This window comes from Schistocerca piceifrons, chromosome X (assembly GCF_021461385.2).
Source record: "Schistocerca piceifrons isolate TAMUIC-IGC-003096 chromosome X, iqSchPice1.1, whole genome shotgun sequence".
NCBI classification, from domain to species: domain Eukaryota; kingdom Metazoa; phylum Arthropoda; class Insecta; order Orthoptera; family Acrididae; genus Schistocerca; species Schistocerca piceifrons.
The window spans coordinates 782,078,565-782,098,506 of NC_060149.1; the positions used below are offsets into that span (position 1 = coordinate 782,078,565).

The 19,942-nt window shown below is 38.7% G+C and overlaps 1 protein-coding gene across 5 annotated transcripts in view; it reads right to left on the reverse strand.

The window, feature by feature from the left end:
* Positions 1–19,942, reverse strand: part of LOC124722134 (inositol hexakisphosphate and diphosphoinositol-pentakisphosphate kinase) — a 577,166-nt gene that overhangs the window by 98,877 nt on the left and 458,347 nt on the right. For 4 of the 5 annotated variants that reach the window (XM_047247339.1, XM_047247338.1, XM_047247340.1 and 1 more), the window contains exons 23-25: positions 19,420–19,601; positions 9,646–9,990; positions 6,093–6,299 (exon numbers count right to left, since the gene is read on the reverse strand). In XM_047247339.1, the coding sequence (XP_047103295.1) occupies positions 6,093–6,299; positions 9,646–9,990; positions 19,420–19,601 (734 nt within the window). The remainder of the gene's footprint in view (positions 1–6,092; positions 6,300–9,645; positions 9,991–19,419; positions 19,602–19,942) is intronic. The other variant, XM_047247341.1, reaches the window with a different exon arrangement.

A 19,942-nucleotide genomic window follows, 5' to 3' on the forward strand; every position in this document is an offset into this window, starting at 1 on the left:
AAACTGCTCAGCTGAATGAGATTATAACATCCTGTATCCATTTTCAAATAAGCTGAGCATATATTCGCTCAATGTTACTATGAGCACAAATATATTCCAGGTAATTAGCTTAGGGAAAGTTATAATTGTGTAACATTGGGTTTCCCCAGATTGATTCCAATTTTGAGAGTGTCCAGAGATGTACTAGATCTTTATTCACTGTCCTTGGTAATCCTGGACCTATTTAAATGTCTGGGGAAATTAAGCTGATTAGAGGACCAGAAGATTCTTCAATTTAGTCTATTAAAAATCCAGAGGCAAGAACACTTTGACACCCTTCTATACACTTAAAGGTCATTACAAACGATCTTCACAACTTTGATCACATATACTTCAGAAATGCTGTTTCTGGCATAATGTTCACACACATGTAAAGCTGTCCCCCCCCCACTTTAGTTAGTGACTGGCCACCCCTCAGCAGTTCGCACAGTGTGTGAAATGGTTAGTACAGACCAGATCTAACACCCAGGTGCTGCAAAACCACATTACACTTTTTTCTTTCGGCAGGATCTCCAGGAAATCTGAGCTCCCACCACTGCAGCAACGAGGACACACTAGTTCGGACATGGCACTGGAATATCCCTTAGATATCTTGTGAAATCATTTATCCCATATTAGAGGCTCATTTCACCTGTATTGGTATGCTGCTAATTAAGTATTTTCCTGAGCAAGCAGTTTATGGAGCAGACAAAACACAGTTTGTTGTAGAAGCTACACATGCATTGTTGATGTCTAGAGTGAACTGTGATGAAACATGAATGTCTTCATATGCTGTTGAAGAATACAGACATGCTGGAGAAAATTTACAGCACTGATAAATACTGTATTTCTGCCTGCACTCCTTCATCTAATACAAATAAAGTTTAAATTAATGTACTTTTTTTAACAAATTAAAGTGATAGTTTGCATTTACTAAATTTGACTAAGACTTTCGTGCAGTATCAAAATTTTTTAATGTATCCCAAATTTGGGCCTATAAAATATGGTCACCTTAACACTACGAACTCTGTTAAGCGGCTTCTAGCACCTTTGGTGTGTCTGAACACTATACCACAACCTACACATTTCTACCTCTCCCCATTTCTGAAATATATATGATCAAAGTTGTAAAGATTATTTGGGAATGCCCTACATTTTCAATTCTGGTTTATGGAGACAATGAGAAGCTGCCGACAATTGGCAATCGCGTGCACTGCAATGCCATCAGACGAATGAATGTTTTAAACGTCACTTAACTTTTACTAATGAGCTGTACTGAAACTGACTTAATTTGCATTCATACTTTTTACTGCAAATGACTTCTATGTTTGAACATGAACATATCTATAATGCTCTCTCACTAATCCTTGTAAATCTCATGTGTAATTTATCTCTACTGATTGGCAGGAGGCACTCTGGTGTTTTCAGTACTGAAATGCAACGAGGAAACATTCCCCCTCTCAAGTTACCCCTGCTCCATGGGGTGCGTGTGTGAATAATTAGATTTGTCCCAGTAGTTACATGTTAATGGCACATAGAACAACTAGACCCACACCAATATATGAGTAAGTTTTAAATGGTGAAAATAAAAATTACTCCATTCAGCACATAATTAAATGAATGAGTATAATGCTTATCTTATCTTATCTTATCTTATCTTAACTTTGGCATACCCCATGAGATATGTTTTCACTTACTCCTGGGAGTAGGGCTATCCTCTGGCAGTGTAATGTGGACTGCTTTAGTTCAACTAATGAAAGTACTGCAGGCTGGTTTCACTTAGAAGAATGAATGAATAGTTTAATGAGCAAAAATACTAATGAGTGGTTTCCCTTGAAAGAATGAATACACGGTTCAACTGACAGAAAAACAACTGACTGTTTTCATTTGAAAAGAAAGAATAAACAATACAACCAATATTCAAAGTTACAAAGATGTCAAACGTTTCAATTTGGTTGCATCCATAGGGTGCTTTCACTCAAAAAAAGCAAATGATTAATAATCCAACTGAAATGTTAAACTACAAACAACTGACTCGACTGTTTTCATTCGGTTGCTCCCACAGATTGGTTGCATTCAAAATAATGAATGAGAAGTCTGACCAAATGAATGATTGCTTTCATTCAGTTGCTCCCACAGATTGGTTTCACTGGAAAGAATGTATGAGTAGTCGAGCCGACGACATCGATTGAATCCATTCAATTGTTCCCATTGACTGGTTTCACTGAAAAGAATGGGTAAATAATACAACCAATAGGTAAAAACTATAACTGAATGACATAGTTTTGCAACATTCGAATGAATTGATTGTTTTCATTCGATTGTTCCCACCATGAGTTGGAGGCACTAAGGTGAAGCATTGTGGGGAAGTGACGTGCTTCATTCTCCGTGACGGTGCCCCAACTCATTCCGCATAGGACAGACAGCTTATTAGTGCTATCAAATTCTGTAATCCCCCTCCCTCTAATTCTCATGCCATGGCACCCAGTGACTTGTTACTCTTTCCTCAACTGAAGAAACCACAGTGTGTGATTCATTTCCAGAATGACACAGAGGAATTTTAAGCGAGAACATTTACTGAACAGTCAAAAACACATTTTGAGAACTAAGGTCTCCACCAAGTCATTTATCACTGGAAACAGTGTCACCTAGAATGGTGAATATGTAGAGAGGAACTAACCTGATCAACAAGTTTCACTGTTGAGTTCAATTTGTTGAGGTAATAATTATAACTTTATTACTACCCCTCATAACTGCTGGGTTCAGTCAGTGTGATAATACTTCAGAATCAGCCTGTTCATATTTGAAAGTGGTTTCTGCTGTTTGTATGGAAGATGTATGCATATCCTTGAAAAGACAGCCTAGTTCCTATGGATATCCCTCCCCCCCCCCCCCCCCCCAACTCCCACCCCCGTTTCTCTTTAGTTAAAAACTCCTAATCCAATGATGGGCTAAAATTACTGAAATAGATGACATTATATGGCTGCCTAACATTTGTAGCCCCCCCCCCCCCCCTTCAAGTGGGTGTGTACCATTAGAATATATGTGCTTCTGTATAAAGCTTACTTTCTGCTCAGATATAATCTGTTGTTTTCTATTTTTTATCTCATATGTTTTAGTAATTTAGCCATCCAAATTCATTGAACTGCAGACAATCAAGAAATAGAGTTATCAAACTCAGTTAGTTGAATGAACACACAGTGTTTAAAATACACTCTTGGAAATTGAAATAAGAACACCGTGAATTCATTGTCCCAGGAAGGGGAAACTTTATTGACACATTCCTGGGGTCAGATACATCACATGATCACACTGACAGAACCACAGGCACATAGACACAGGCAACAGAGCATGCACAATGTCGGCACTAGTACAGTGTATATCCACCTTTCACAGCAATGCAAGCTGCTATTCTCCCATGGAGACGATCGTAGAGGTGCTGGATGTAGTCCTGTGGAACGGCTTGCCATGCCATTTCCACCTGGCGTCTCAGTTGGACCAGCGTTCGTGCTGGACGTGCAGACCGCGTGAGACGACGCTTCATCCAGTCCCAAACATGCTCAATGGGGGACAGATCCGGAGATCTTGCTGGCCAGGGTAGTTGACTTACGCCTTCTAGAGCACGTTGGGTGGCACGGGATACATGCGGACGTGCATTGTCCTGTTGGAACAGCAAGTTCCCTTGCGGGTCTAGGAATGGTAGAACGATGGGTTCGATGACGGTTTGGATGTACCGTGCACTATTCAGTGTCCCCTCGACGATCACCAGTGGTGTACGGCCAGTGTAGGAGATCGCTCCCCACACCATGATGCCGGGTGTTGGCCCTGTGTGCCTCGGTCATATGCAGTCCTGATTGTGGCGCTCACCTGCACGGCGCCAAACACGCATACGACCATCATTGGCACCAAGGCAGAAGCGACTCTCATCGCTGATGACGACACGTCTCCATTCGTCCCTCCATTCACGCCTGTCGTGACACCACTGGAGGCGGGCTGCACGATGTTGGGGCGTGAGCGGAAGACGGCCTAACGGTGTGCGGGATCGTAGCCCAGCTTCATGGAGACGGTTGCGAATTGTCCTCGCCGATACCCCAGGAGCAACAGTGTCCCTAATTTGCTGGGAAGTGGCGGTGCGGTCCCCTACGGCACTGCGTAGGATCCTACGGTCTTGGCGTGCATCCGTGCGTCGCTGCGGTCCGGTCCCAGGTCGACGGGCACGTGCACCTTCCGCCGACCACTGGCGACAACATCGATGTACTGTGGAGACCTCATGCCCCACGTGTTGAGCAATTCGGCGGTACGTCCACCCGGCCTCCCGCATGCCCACTATACGCCCTCGCCCAAAGTCTGTCAACTGCACATACAGTTCACGTCCACGCTGTCGCGGCATGCTACCAGTGTTAAAGACTGCGATGGAGCTCCGTATGCCACGGCAAACTGGCTGACACTGACGGCGGCGGCGCACAAATGCTGGGCAGCTAGCGCCATTCGACGGCCAACACCGCGATTCCTGGTGTGTCCGCTGTGCCGTGCGTGTGATCATTGCTTGTACAGCCCTCTCGCAGTGTCCGGAGCAAGTATGGTGGGTCTGACACACCGGTGTCAATGTGTTCTTTTTTCCATTTCCAGGAGTGTAATAGCGGATATTCAGAATAAAACAGATAGGAATCATTCTGAACAATGCCAGAAGAAATCTTTACGTTAACACTTCCTGAATAGTATTCTTATAAATATTACTCAGAAATTCCTGAACAATTTGCACACCAACTAGGTTTTCGAAGAGATTTTCCTGTGCCATCTGGCTTACCTGTAACAAAATTCTCACCTAAAATATCAAACAGTACTAGTTCATATAGATGTCCTCCCCCCCCCCCCCCCCCCCCCCCCCCCCATTTCTCTTTAGTTAAAAACACCTAATCCAGAGATGAACTAAAATTACTGAAATAGATGGCTTTATATGGCCGCCTAACTTTTGTAGTCCCACCCTCAAGTGGCTGTGAATCATTAGGATATACGTGCTTCTGTGTAAAGCTTACTTTCGGCTCAGATATAATCTGTTGTTTTCTATTCTTTATCTCATATGTTTTAGTAATTTAGCCAACCAAATTCATTGAACTGCAGACAATCAAGAAATAGAGTTATCAAACTCAGTTAGTTGAATGAACACACAGTGTTTTAAAATAATAGTGGATATTCAGAATAAAAGAGATAAGAATCATTCTGAACAATGGCAGAAGAAGTCTTTACATGAATACTTCCTGAAGAGTATTCTTATAAATATTACTCAGAAATTCCTAAACAATTAGCACACAAACTAGGTTTTCGAAGAGATTTTCCCGTACCATCTGGCTTACCTGTAACAAAATTTTCACCTAAAATATCGAACAGTACTACTTTCATTTAAAAAACAATCCATGCTGCTAAACTATACATTAAATGAATGTCTGCAAGTTCCTGTAATGTGTAACTCTCTGTCTCTGATAACCAGTCAGAACTGTTAACAGTGATAAACTCCATTGTGGACTCACCACAGACACATGTGTATTGTTTTTCAAGGTAGCTCTATGAACATCAATGAAGCAGGCTGTTGTTTATGATGAACCTATTTATGTTTCCAAACACATGCCTCACAAACACTGGTCATTTGAGATCTCATGCCAGATGGTATACTTATTCTCAATCGTTGATTCCTTATCTCAAAATACTGGTTTAGAATTCTCTGCCATCCATTTAATATTGTGCCAAAATATTATGATAACCTATGTCAGGCATATAAGGGCATTTCAGCCATGGCTATTTGTAAGACACTCTCCTAGAAAAACTAAATCAATGGGTACATTTTTACGCAATGTAACTAACCCATAACAAACCAATTCCAAAGGAGAATTAATATCTTTATTTCAATTCTACTCACTGATATTTATACCATAGCCAAGATTCTACATATTGCCAACAAATGTTCAAATGATGAGCACTCAACTCACCAATTTCAATGAACTAGGCACCACAAATCATTTGTTTAAAATCTGTGGACTATTTACTAACTACAGGTCTTAAATGGAAGCATTACTTACTACTGCTTGGAGACTGCAATGGCAAGTGATGAAGAACCAGTGACGAATGTGGTGTAGATGGAAAATTTGGAGGCGAAGACGATGGTGAGCGAAACAGAGGTGCAGATGTAACAGTCTCTAGGAAACAATCCAGTTGTTTCAGTGACAGAGCATTGTGTAAAGTCTCTAGAGGCCGTATGGGGGGCACTCCACCACACCCTTCAATTGCTGAAAATAAATAAATAAATAAATAAATAATAATAGCAAATACTGTCTTACATAATTTATTTCCTGAAAATCAATACTGCCAAACCAATAGTTATCAACAATAACATGTTGACTGTCATTAACATTCTCATAATACTGATTTTGTGACTTTCATATCAAATTACTTTTTGTTTGAAAATCTACCTTATTTCATTTCTCAGTAAGCGTATTTGCAATTAATTTCCAACCAATGAATAAATGCAAACACACCTCTCTGGTTTGCCACAGGATAACATTCTGCACATTTAACAATATTTCATTGATATAACTATTTGACAATTTCAGCTGTTGGTATGGTTAGTTGCCTCTTACAGCAGTGGCAACAACAACAACCACCAGTTGAAGATGCCAAACAGTTGTATCAATGAAATATTATGGGATGTGCACGTTACCCGGCTGCAAACCTGAGAAGTGCATTTGAAGCAGATCCACAGGGAAAGCCTGAAAAGTAACAATGAATAAATAAATAAAAGAAATATTTCTGCATCAAGTGCTTGAGAACAGTTAAAATAATCATTATTTTACAGTGTTCCCTCTTCACATTCCTTATTATGCAAGAGTCAGATTGTGTGTCCTCATATTACTCTCACTAATAAGACCATGCAGTGACTGCTCCTCTTCAGTGATCACTGTCTTCTACCTCCCCATACAAAGATTGTAACTCTCCATAGTCTCACTTTCATTCCTATCATATCACAACCAAAACTGTAGCTCCCACTGTTTTCTATTCTTATGACATCTGTGTCCCAGAAGATTGTCTTTTTTTACAAAGTTTATAAATAGAAAATAATAACTGTAAACAGCATTCCGGTTTCTTGTGTTTCTTGGGGCCTATAATAATATACTTTTCCTCAATGCAAAACAAAAATGATTTTTGTTTGATTATCATTAAATGTAACCTTAGTTAGACCATTGCATATCTGCCTATAAATTACTGCTCATCTTTCCTTTTCATGAAGACTGCTAAATGTTCAATACTGAAGATACAATACACAATCATTAAGTGAAAAAATAAATTACGAGATTGATTTACATTTAAGCCATTAAGTTACATTTGATTAAGTACTTTTAGACGTGATAACTTTGTGACTCCACCAAAACAGGCAGGTACATTAAAACAAAAGTATCATTCAAAAATTAATAAAAATAGACAAACACTGACAGAAAAACAGAACTGGTCAACAGAGAAATGTGCAACATATATTTACAAACTTCCTTTCATAGTTTCACTTTTGCATTTGTTGAAGTATATGATTAACTAACCTCTCCTAGCACACTCCATTTATCATCTTGAGATGCATGTATGCAGTATGTAAAAATTAAAAAGATCTATCACTCTTGGTCACATTCAATGGAATAAATTTGTAGACACATAGCAACACTACTGTCTATGTGATCTTTCCAATATTCAATTTATTCTTCCTTCTTTACATAGCTGTTACCATCTTAAAAATGTGCAACATTTGCACAAATTTACCTATGAACCAGAAAAACACAGTAGTTTGATCACATTTTTTTGTTAATAGAACTGAGTTCTTATACTGGATGGCAAATGTTTGTAACATCAAAGTGTGCCCAAGTAAAGTGTGGCCCAATCAGATTGTTCAGTACAGGAAGGTATTGTCACTGAACAGTTGTAGAGAAACTCTGATTGCCTGACAATGAAACTCCACTTGGTAAAATGAATGACAGTTATGCTTAAATGTGGATAAATGCAACATAATGCATATAACAAAGATAAATAACCCCACAGTGTCCAAATATGAGAGTAGTACTTAACTTACAGAGCCAATAACATTGTTTAAATATTTATGGGTAATACTTAGAAACAATACGAAATGGCATGTAAATATAAAATAAATAATAGAGATGTGCATGAAAGATTTCTTTGTTGGATAATTTTGAGAAAATGCAGTACATCAGCAAAGAAAACTGCATAGAAGATTCTAACACACCCAATTATGCACCACTGTTTAGTTTTCTTGTCTAGCAAGTATGACAGCAGACACTACATTAATTCAGATGTGAGGTGTGCTAGGATCACAGCAGTTCACCATAGCACATAGAAAACTTTTAATGTGTATGTTCAAGGAACTTACATGGGCATCTTTGGAAGAAAGGAGGCATTATTCTCACTGAAATTAACTTTATTTGAGGAAAACTGCTGTGTACACCGTACACACCACATAGGGGTCATGAGAATAAGGTAAAGAGGGATTTAGGTACATTTTTTAGGAATATAGTGAGTCATCGCCCCCCCACCCCCCACCCCCACCCCCACCTAGTATACAACTGGAATAGAACAGAAAACCGTCTCAACCATTAACAGTCCAGTGCTTCTGGAGTATTTGTAGGACAACACAGATGTGCTCATGATTCTGTAACATTATACTGCACAGCGAGAATACCAAAATTCTTTGTCACATTGTAACATGCAACCACAAACATCATCACAATGTTTCACTAATGAACAGTATTATGGATGGCTTCATATACAGCTCTCCAGGTGTTTCAAAGGAAAATATAATCCAGTTCTCATTGCTAGGCAAAAGTAAAAACTCAACATACAGCCTTAACACTATTATGATAACATCTTTTAATGATTATCTAAACCAGGAATAAAATGCTCTTCAGGTTTTTGATGATTCACAAAAATGAAATTTTTTTGTTCTAATGAAGTTTTCAACTGAAGGGTACATGACTGACTACAAACTATAACTGTAAGACTGAGAAGCAAATTGTCTTTCTGTCTATTGCACGTTACGGAAAGTAACCTTTAATGATGTCTGCAGACTGTTACAGCTGTTTAGAGCTTCATGATACACTAAATAAAATCAACATATGAAGCATTATACAAATTATGGTAGCATATTATGCCACACTGTGCACCCGAAATTGATCAAGTGCTGTATCCTTCAAGGAATGACTGTCTCTCAGGTACAAAATGGTTTCAGAATTGTAAACAAAGCAACAGACAGACAATCTTTAAAAAACTCATACATTGATTAAATGTTTTCACAATTACATTTTTTTTTCAATAACATGAACACAATAGTTTATCATTTTTTCAATCTGCTACTATAACAAATGCAACCAATACAACGTCAGACAATGCTAAAATACAAAACCATCAATAAAATTGACACCTGCTAAAACACCAGCCAAGAATAATGTTTGGAAACGAAACAAGTCTTTTGACAACTCCTGAACTTGCACATGTGTACTTGCGCTTAACAAATTTTATTCATTTGCCCATAACACAGACAAAATTATTAATGAACTATTCAGCAGTGAAGCAGTGACTCACCAGAAACATTAGAAACAGTTGAAACTCGTAAATTGGGAGCACTAGATGACCCACTAATGACTGCAGTGCTGAAAAGGCTCCTTGTAGAAGCACCCACTTTCCTCTGCAGTTTAAATCCAGAACCTTCAACAGGGAATCCCAGCATCCTAAGATAACAGGTCTCTTTCTGTGCGTTGTGCCGCCATGATGCAATACGATCTGAAAAAGATGGTGTAGGGATTGTTTCTACAACAGGTGCGGGTTTAGGCATAAGGCTTGGGGAAGACTTTGAACGCGATAAAGGCGATGGAAGTGTTAGGTAACAATGTTTTCCAAAATTTGTGAATTTTGCAGATGCTCTTTTGACTTACATGTTTAACAAAAAAGTAAGAGTTCCAGAAAAGAGTAGAGATGAAAACATAACAAAATGAGAGAGAATGGGAGTTAAGACATATAGGTACATGAGAAAATTGTGCATTATAAGTTTTATTTGAGTGAGAAACAAAAAATTATGAGAATGGGAATAAAGCAGAGTGAGACCATTAGTAATCAAAGGGTATTAAATTTTTTTATGAGGTCCAAAAATGTAAATCAACATAAATAAGGAAAATTAGTAGGGATGAAGACATTAATAGGGGAAAGGGAAACACATATGTTATGTTTAGAATTATATGAAAATTTTAAACAAAATCAGATTAAAAATACAAAGACTTCTGCACTTAATTCATGAAAGTCAAAAGAAGATAAAAACATTACTGAATCAATCACAGAGACATCTGAAATTTAGACCACAGAAAGACAACTAACTTAAATGATAAATGGCTATTGCTGCACAGAAACAATGGTAATACAAACAGTGACATACCACAAAACCCAGATTTTTACACCTCCTATTGAGGAATTGGAGTCTATTGAAAAAGGAAAATGGAAGCTGATACTCACCAAATTCATAAGCTGATTTGAGCACAAATGACAGCCTTGAGTGTCAACAATTCACCAACAAATACTTGTTTGAAACATGAAGAGAGGAAATGTGAAAGGGGACACTTTTGGAAATGAGGGAGGTTCTTAAAGAAACAACACCCATGACAGACTCAGGAGGATACCCACTGAATAATGGTCACTGGAATGGAATCCAATGCAATGGAGGAGACTATACAAAATAGGGAAATTTAAGACTGTCATCTTGGCCTATATTTCCTTAGTTAATTCTTTTTCTATTTACTCTTATGAAATATATCATCATCCGTGCAATCTACTGTTGGCCAGAGAGCCATTTTCCCAGATACCCAGCTTTCACAGTATTTAAATCGATACCTAAAAGTTGTTGCAACTGAATAGGAAGATACGGAATTTTCAACAGGTGGCTTTTGTAGTCTCTGGGTAGTGTCTCTTGTTTGAATCCCAGATATAGGATGAGGCATCTTTTTCTTTTATATCCTTTTTACTTCAGTTTTTTTGTTTTCTCCCAATTTAGTCACATATCTTCAATGTATCAAAAAGTATCTAAGCTATTTTTACTTTGACAAATAGTCACTGCAGCCTCATACAGAGTGAAAAGTATGTGATCTTAACCATATTAACCACTGAGATGTAGATAACCTTCTTTTTCTTTTTAATTAAGGTCTGTGTTTGTTTGAATCCAGAATAGTAGTTCTACATGTTTTGTGCTGCTCTTTATACATTCTCCATAAGTTATTACATTGTCAGTTAGTTCTTTGCTACTCAAAATCATTGTATACCTAAAAAAATTATAAATTAGTAATGTAAAAACATTAACTATTTAACAAATATCAAAAACTTAAGAACTTCGGCGTATGTCCCATTGTGCCTGGTCGATGAAGACTGATTCTTATTCACCTGTAATTCATTTAAATACTCAGAACTATATGTGAAATGATGGAAATGCAACCACTCACCTATAGCAAGTTGGTGCATGGAGCACAGAAACACACAACATAAAACATCATTCATGTTGTCTTTTGAGTTCTAGCTCTTTTTCAAGCACAAGTACACAAATTTGAACACACAAATACCCACATGCCTACTCCAGGGGCCACTCGTCATGGCCAGGGGAGTGTGCATTTGGGTGTCCATGTAGTTGTGTGTGTGACTGTGTGTACTATTGCCTGAAAAATAGCCTTTGCTTGAAAGCTAGTATGAATGCTGTTTTCTGTTGTGTGTTTCTGTGCTCCACACATCAATCTCCTATTGGCGAGTGGTTGCCATTCCCTTATTTTACATATTGCTCAATCTGGGAATTTCCATTACTGTTAGAAATTCAGAACTGTAATCTACAAGTAATTATCTCATATTTCAGCAAACTACTGTAGTTCAACCCCCACAAACCCTATTAAAAATACATATATAGACATTTTGCACCTGTGGCATACTACAACCCACACAAGTGAAATACAGCTCATTTTTGGTACTCCACTCTTTCAGAAACACACTACATATCCAATCTCTGTTTTGAAATAAAAATAAATAAATAGATAAATAAATAAATCATATATAAAAAGCGCTGGCAGGTCGATAGACACACAAACAAACACAAACATACACACAAAATTCAAGCTTTCGCAACAAACTGTTGCCTCATCAGGAAATATATAATTTTTCCCACGTGGAATGTTTCCTTCTATTATATTAAATAAATAAATCCAATTACAAATGTAGTAATATTCTCAGACAAAGCACTACTGCAAGAATAATTTATGGATCTATCTAAACTTCAACATGCCTGCTTCTCTGTATGAAACAAAGTTATCAGAACACAGTGTGTCAATGTATGTCCACCACATTTTGTCAAATGACCACCCCTCGTGCTTCCTCACTGCCTCCAACGATAACACTGTAGATAACTACACTAGTGGGACGCTTCACTTTACTCATTGATTACATTTTGGATCCAGTGACTAGCTACACTCCACTCACACGAGTGCCCCCGCCATTTGCTCTGGTTGGACTACTATTGTTCATCAGTTCCTACAGGGTTACCAGTGATAATCAGAGGAAATGCACTACACATTTTTCCAACTTACTCAGTGGTTAACCAGACCCACTGAATTGCTCTAGTAAAAATGCTTCTCTACAGACTGTACGGTCACAATAAACACAATAGTTGACATAAATGAATGGCCCAGGACTATAGTAGTACACAGCAATATGATACAGGACATATGATGTAACAGAGATGAGATTATTCTACTTGTTCTTATGTCACTGCTGATGCCAATATTACTTTTTTTCTGACATCTTTTCACTGGCAGTCCAAATATGATAGTTACAATAAATTACTGCATCCTTGTACAAGCATTAATTCATTAAACTTTATTACTGGACTTAATAATTCAACAACTGTCAATGAAAACAGTAGGTTTCATACAAAAACATGTTATTTGCAAAAATATTCATGATTTACTATACCTGCAAACTATGTGGATGTATAATTTCACTGATGCTAAAACCTGTTTATTTTGAGATAAACATAGCTCATTTAAAATCCCTTATTTTCCACTTTTCGATAAACATTTCACTTTTTCCAGATACATAATTTTTCAAAAGTTATTCATATTCAAAATTTTTCCATTCTAGTATGTTCAAACCTTAAAACATACTTCTTTCCTACACCTAGGTGTACAATTTTGTAGTCCTCATTTTTCAGTTTCCTAACAAGTATTGGATTTTGGGAATCCTTATGCATCTTAAACTGCTCTCCCATTAAAGAGCAGTTTTGCCATTTTCTACTCATACAAGTCAGCATTTCAAACTTTCTTCATTGCCTATTGTACCCTTCTCTCTTTTAATTTTTCTGTCTTTTATGTTAATATCTAACATGGAACTGCATAGCATTTTATCAATTTGTAATTTTACAAAATACACACATCTACAAATAGGCATCATGCACAAAGCCTGAATCAGTTGTGGGCTAGCATTCAACCAGTTCAGACACTACGTTATTTGTTTGATTCTGTCAGTCAGTAGCTAGCATTCATTATTCAAACAGCCTATGACTCATAATCTAGATTTCAGTCAGTCTGCATTTATGTAGTCAAAATGTGAACACCTATGTGATACTATGTTATTCAGTGTCCAGAAAGAAGACTGGTGAAGATGAACATCCACAAGACATGAAGTGAGGTAACAGGTTGGTAATGTTACAATATGACACCTGTTTCACAACTTGTGTAATCATTATGGCTATTTAGCACATAACTACAAGCATGAGCACCCTGTAAATTCCGATTCTGGTTCAAACCTATATTAGAGTAGATGATATTTCAGCACAAACATCCATTATGTGTAAATCAGAATTAAGGAATACAAACAGCCTTGAGATTTCTGAATCCAGAATGTTAGTTCTCTGCACCCAAAACCCACCACAGTATAGCAGCCATCACACTAACATTTCCCTGGTTTTACATTATACGAAGTACACTAGAGTTTGAAAGACACTAAAGTGACTCCCAACTTAAAGATTCCATCAATGCAACAATGAGCAAGACAAATTCACCACCACAAGTATTGCAGATCAATTTCTTGCATTGAAGGACATACTTGTCACACCTCTATACATGCTTAATTTATGTTGATATATCCAGACACTGCCAATTCTTCCAAACTGAGTGACCCTCCAAAAAGTAATCCACTGAAGACCTTTGATCCTTTGCTTCCAAACAACTCTGTGGCTGATAAACATGTGCATTCAGTATCATTATATGTTTATTACTGTATTTGTGATCACAATTCTTTACTTGAAGCTTATGGTCTTTCCTCTGCCTTCACTTACCATAAGCAAGTGAAATTGATGACTCTGTGTTTGCTTGCAAGTAAAAAAACATGTGTCTTTACACCTTCCATCTATTAACACTCCCATTTTATCTAAGACACCCACAGTTTTTTATTAAAATATGATGGCAGGCAGAGAGAAGCAACATTTCCTTTTTCTTTTTATTGTGACACCTGGTCTACAAATTTCCCAAAACTTCACTCTCGTTCTTGTTTGTTATTACTCAAAGAAAGAACCTGCTTGTTGAAACTAAACATGCTATCAGTTATTCTGCTTCACATATGTGGTTTAAAACATGTGTTAAGTGTTTCTTCAACTTCCACCAGTATAATCTATGGTGTAATAGTTCATGAGTGAATGGCCAGATGTCAGTATCCAACAGGTACAATATTTCAGCAAGTGACCACATTGCCATCATCAGATGCAATGACAAATTATTTGCCTAGGAGCTGGAGCATGGTGTGACCACATTGCCATCATCAGATGCAATGACAAATTATTTGCCTAGGAGCTGGAGCATGGTTTGTATCTTCTCCCAACCTCACTCTGGAGGATGTAGACATGTTCTCAACTGATCAGCAGTTCCCTTACCTCAATCTCAACAGATTCTTTAATGACATAATGTCTTGACAGATTCTTTAATCACATAATGACACAGTCCCACAAGTTAGATGTCTGTGTTGGAACCTTAGCGTGGGCGTAATGCACTTCATGTAATTTCAATAGGCAATGTTCTGTGACTGCCGACTAGTCTGGCGTGCTGTTGGTGTACGCGGCAACAATCTTCAGCAATATACAATGTTTAACCTATGTATGTTTGCCACATTGGCAGGGAACCTGATAGACCTCAGATTTTTATAGTTCATGGTAGTGATTGCACTACTAAGCAGTGCCTGTGTTTTATTTGGCAGATGGCAGGCAGTTTCACTTGATGTCTCCAAAGAATTCGATATAGGTTTACAGATAAGGTGCCACAAAATGGAATATATTCAATGGCTGCATCCTCCTGAGGTTACTTTTTTGTTTCTATTGGTTGTACAGTTTGTTTAGGAGGTAGAGTTCTCTGAATTTGCCACTCTGTGTAGCAGTTGTTGTGGAACACCATCCTCAGATGTTTAAGGATTTTAGTGAGGCTGTGAGTGCCATGTACCAATGTCTTGAGCATGCCATTCCTCTGCACCAGGTGGTGGCAGCTGACCACATGTAAGTATAGATCAATGTGCATCTTCTTACGGTACATACTGCCACCCAATGTGCTGACCACTGTTCTTTTTACCAGGACATCCAGAACGGGGATCACTAAATCCACTTTGACTACCATGGTAAAATGGATGTTCTGGTGTAGGGAATTGAGATGCATGAGGAAATAATTCATGCTTGTCTCTTCCTTGTGGCCACATAACAAAAGTGTCATCAATATATCTTACAGAACAGATAGTTTCCAAAGGGTTGATTTCACACCCTTCCTCCTCAAAATGTTCCATATAAATGATGGCGACAACTGGTGAAAGTGGGAGATCACTTTTTTGGCATCTTTTTCCTATTGGTTTGAAACTGATGCACTACCTATTAATGGGTATGAAGGGTTAGACATTGCAGACTGTTTTGAAGAGCTTGACTCTTGAGTGGAGTGAGTGATTGGCAACTCAGAAAAAAAAGGAGCAGTAGCTCTTTGGATCTGAAATGGCTCTCCAGTGCTTTCAGTGAGAGGAACAACAATTTTAGAACAGGATGTTGCTACAGCATCCCTTGCAACATTCTGAATAAGTCACTATGACGCAGACCTTGCTGTAAAAAAATACGTTATCGGTGACGTGTAAGTCTATGTTTATATACCTTACTCTTCTGAGTGGTTTTGTCAGCCTTGAAAAGTACAGAAAGCAAAGAAAGATCAGTCCTTTAGACCTCAGCACTAACACAAAGAAGACTTTCTCACCTCATATTTCTTCCCTCGATTTGAAAAGACAGCTTGCAAGAAGTTGCCATGTCAGCCCATTCAACACTTTACTGTGAGAGATGATGCTCTGCAGGGCGGAAGTGCTCTGCAGCTCACCTGGGACTGAGCAAGACACAAGAAACTGATTTACTACTCCCGACACAGGAGTCGCTCCACTCTTTGCTCTCTCACCTCAGTCACCAATTCTGTTCCTGGCAGCTGTTCACCATTCTCTGCTATGGTAGCACTCACCACTCCTCACTTACTGATTCATCTCGCAATTCAACTTGCTTCTTTCTTGACTCGGCACTCTACTGGAGTTCACATTGTCCCAGATGATGTTCATTACAATAATAATATACGATGTATGTCCAAAAAATTCCAGCACTTTGTCCACAAAATTTTTCTACACTTACCCTTGTATTGTGCATGGTCTCCTTCGAAATATTCTCCTCCACAATTGATACGCTGCTCCCAATGCTGTTTCCCTTCCAGAAGCAGTCTTGGTACGCCTCTTGCTGGACTGCACCAAGCACCAGCTGCAAATTTTCTTTTATCTCATCTATTGTTGCAAATCTTCAGCCTTTCAAGAGGGTTTTCAACTTTCAAAATAAAAAAAGTCTGCAGGGGTCAGGTATGGAGAGTATGGAGGATGAGGCAGCACAGTGATTTCAGTTTCTATGCAATAGTCACGCACCAACAGGGGTGAATGTGCAGGTGCATTATCATGGTGCAAGAGCCATGAATTTTCTCACAATGTTTCAGGCCGTTTATTTTTCTCACATTTTCTTACAAGCATCACAACTCATCCCAATAGTACCATTGAGTAACAGTTTGTCCCTGAGGCACAAATTCATGATGAACTAATCCTTCAAAGTCAAAGAAAACTATCAGCATGGCTTTGACATTTGATCTGATCTGATGAGCTTTCTTTGGTCTTTGAGAACCTTACCACGACCCATTGTGAAGATTGAACCTTAGTCTCAACATCATAACCATAGACCCACATTTCATCTTGAGTTAGGATTCTCTTAAGGAACATCTCCTGCTCATTTGTGCGATATAAAAGGTCTTCACATACTGCAAGGTGAAGGTCTTTCTGGTCTTGACTCGTGAGCTGTGGAATGAACTTGGTGGCAATACAATGCATTCCAAGATGCTGTGTCAGGATTTCATGACATGATCCAACTGAAATGTTAGATACTTCTGTAATCTCTCAGACAGTCAATCTTGGATTGGTACACACAATTTCATTGATGTTCCTGACACAAGCATCCCTGATAGAAGTCAAAGGGCGTCGTGAATGAGGGTCATCTTTAACTTCTGTCTGGCCATTTTTAAACCGTGTGAACCATTTGCAACACCGAGTATGGCTTAAGCACTCATCGCCATAGGTTTCCAGGATCATTTGGTGTGTTTCTCAAGTTTCACGCAAAACTTAATGCAGATGCACTGTTCCTGTAACTCTGCCATCGCAAAATTCGCAAACTGTGCAAGCACGTTTTACTCAATACAGCACTGAACAATAACTAAGAGATATACAACAATGAAACTTCTGGCAGTTACACATTAGACACAGGTGTGTGTGGGGACGGCAACTGCATTTCATTCCAACACACCATTGGTGTGAAATTACAAATGTTCTGGAATTTTTTGAAGAGACCTCGTATGTGTGGTATTGTGTGCTATTGGTACCACACCACACCAGCCCACGTCTAGAAGTTTATAGTGATCCATGTGACTGCACTGTCAATCTGTGGCCGGCTCCAAGAGACATTCTCTGCGGCCAGCTCCAGCTCCAAGAGACCTCCTCCGCAACCAGCTCCAGCTCCAAGAGACACATCCTCCTCAGCCTGCACGGCCAGTGTGAAGGACCCCGCACTGACCAGTCCTCACCCAGTCTAGTCTCACGGCTCTGTCAGTCAAGTCTAAGAACTATTATTCAGCCTCTGCAACTATTACAGATATCTGACTTGGCCTGTCTCGAGGACTCACATTGGATATTGATCTGCACTTGCTTTTATTCAAGTAGAAGTAGTTAATCGAACACTGTGTGGATCTCATTCTTTTGATTTTCTGTCACAGAACCCACTGAATCCTCAGCATCCGTCAGCTGAATGACCACACATCTGGCGACAAGGGCAAAAACTACATTTGGTTGCTACTCATTTCTACTCTCACCATACAAACAATTGTTGATGATATTTATTGTGTATTTCTTGCAGAATTGCATCCATTTGCTGTGCTCGCCAGCTTCTTTATCAGTGTGCATGTGTGTTACAGACCATTAGCTCTGCAACTGACTGTTTCTTGTGCTTTGCAGAGGCTGTTCTTTCTGGTGACTTTCATTCATACTTCCTTTCAGCACTGTTTAGTGGTTGTGCTATGTTTCTTGTTCCTGTGGAATGAACTCGGTGGCAATACAATGCTGTGTCAGGATTTCATGACATGATCCAACTGAAATGTTAGAAACTTTGCCAGAAGATGATGAGAATGACACTCATCGAAATGTTGCAGCTAACCCAATGGAAAACCAAGATGATTTCATTATCCTGATTCTAGCTTGCAACAGGTTTTGGAATTAGTGGAATGTCAGGACTTGTACAATGGAAGAGCGGGTGATTTTGATTCTGCTCCTATTTCTGTAGTTCAGAGTAATGGTAAACAGTTTGCACCTTTCGTTTGCATGCTGTGGCATGCAGTGTGTCAGCCAGGGCGGCAATGGAAAAAGAACATGTCAAATGCTTTCTGGAAACCTAGACATATGGAATCTGCCTGTCGGCCATCATCCATAGTTCTCAGTATATCATGCATCATGCATATGCAATGTTTAAGTAAATTCTCTGAACTGACAGGAGGATATCTGTGCACAACTTACAGAAATACATGCATGTTATGTCTATGAAAAACAGTGTTGCTAATAATATTTATGAGAGGAATGTTCTGAGAGATAACCAAGGCACACACACACACACACACACACACACACACACACACACACACACACACACACACACACACACACACAAAAAAAAAACCACGAAACCTGGTGTATATGAAATACTACCTGCACTTCTCTCTCTCCTCCTATTTTCATAGCTCTTTGAGCGGAATTCACCATCAGGACTCGGTGGTTCATCACCCCCATATGATGAGCTCCTGTTGCTCTGTTGGCCATAAACTTCACATGCCAGACGTAATGCCAACTCTGAAGCCTCAGTACTGCTGATTCCTTTTGCCAATGGTGACCTGCATCATTTATGAATTTTGAAAATACATAACTGCAGTCAACAGTAACCATCACTTAATTATTATTATTACTACTTTACACAGTGAAAATTCATCATAATGAATCATCTTCAACTGACCGAAGACACAATGGAAATAACCTCAATGGATAGTTTGTGGATGCATATGCAAGTTCTTATTCAGGTAACAACAGTGCAATAACAAGTGCACGAGAAAATTGTATAACAAACATCGGCACAGTTATTAACAAAAAAGCATTTAACTGAGTAGGTTACTATGAGCTGTGCAGTGAGTTAATTACTACTCTCTCAAATGAAACAGAGCTAATACCAACTACTAGT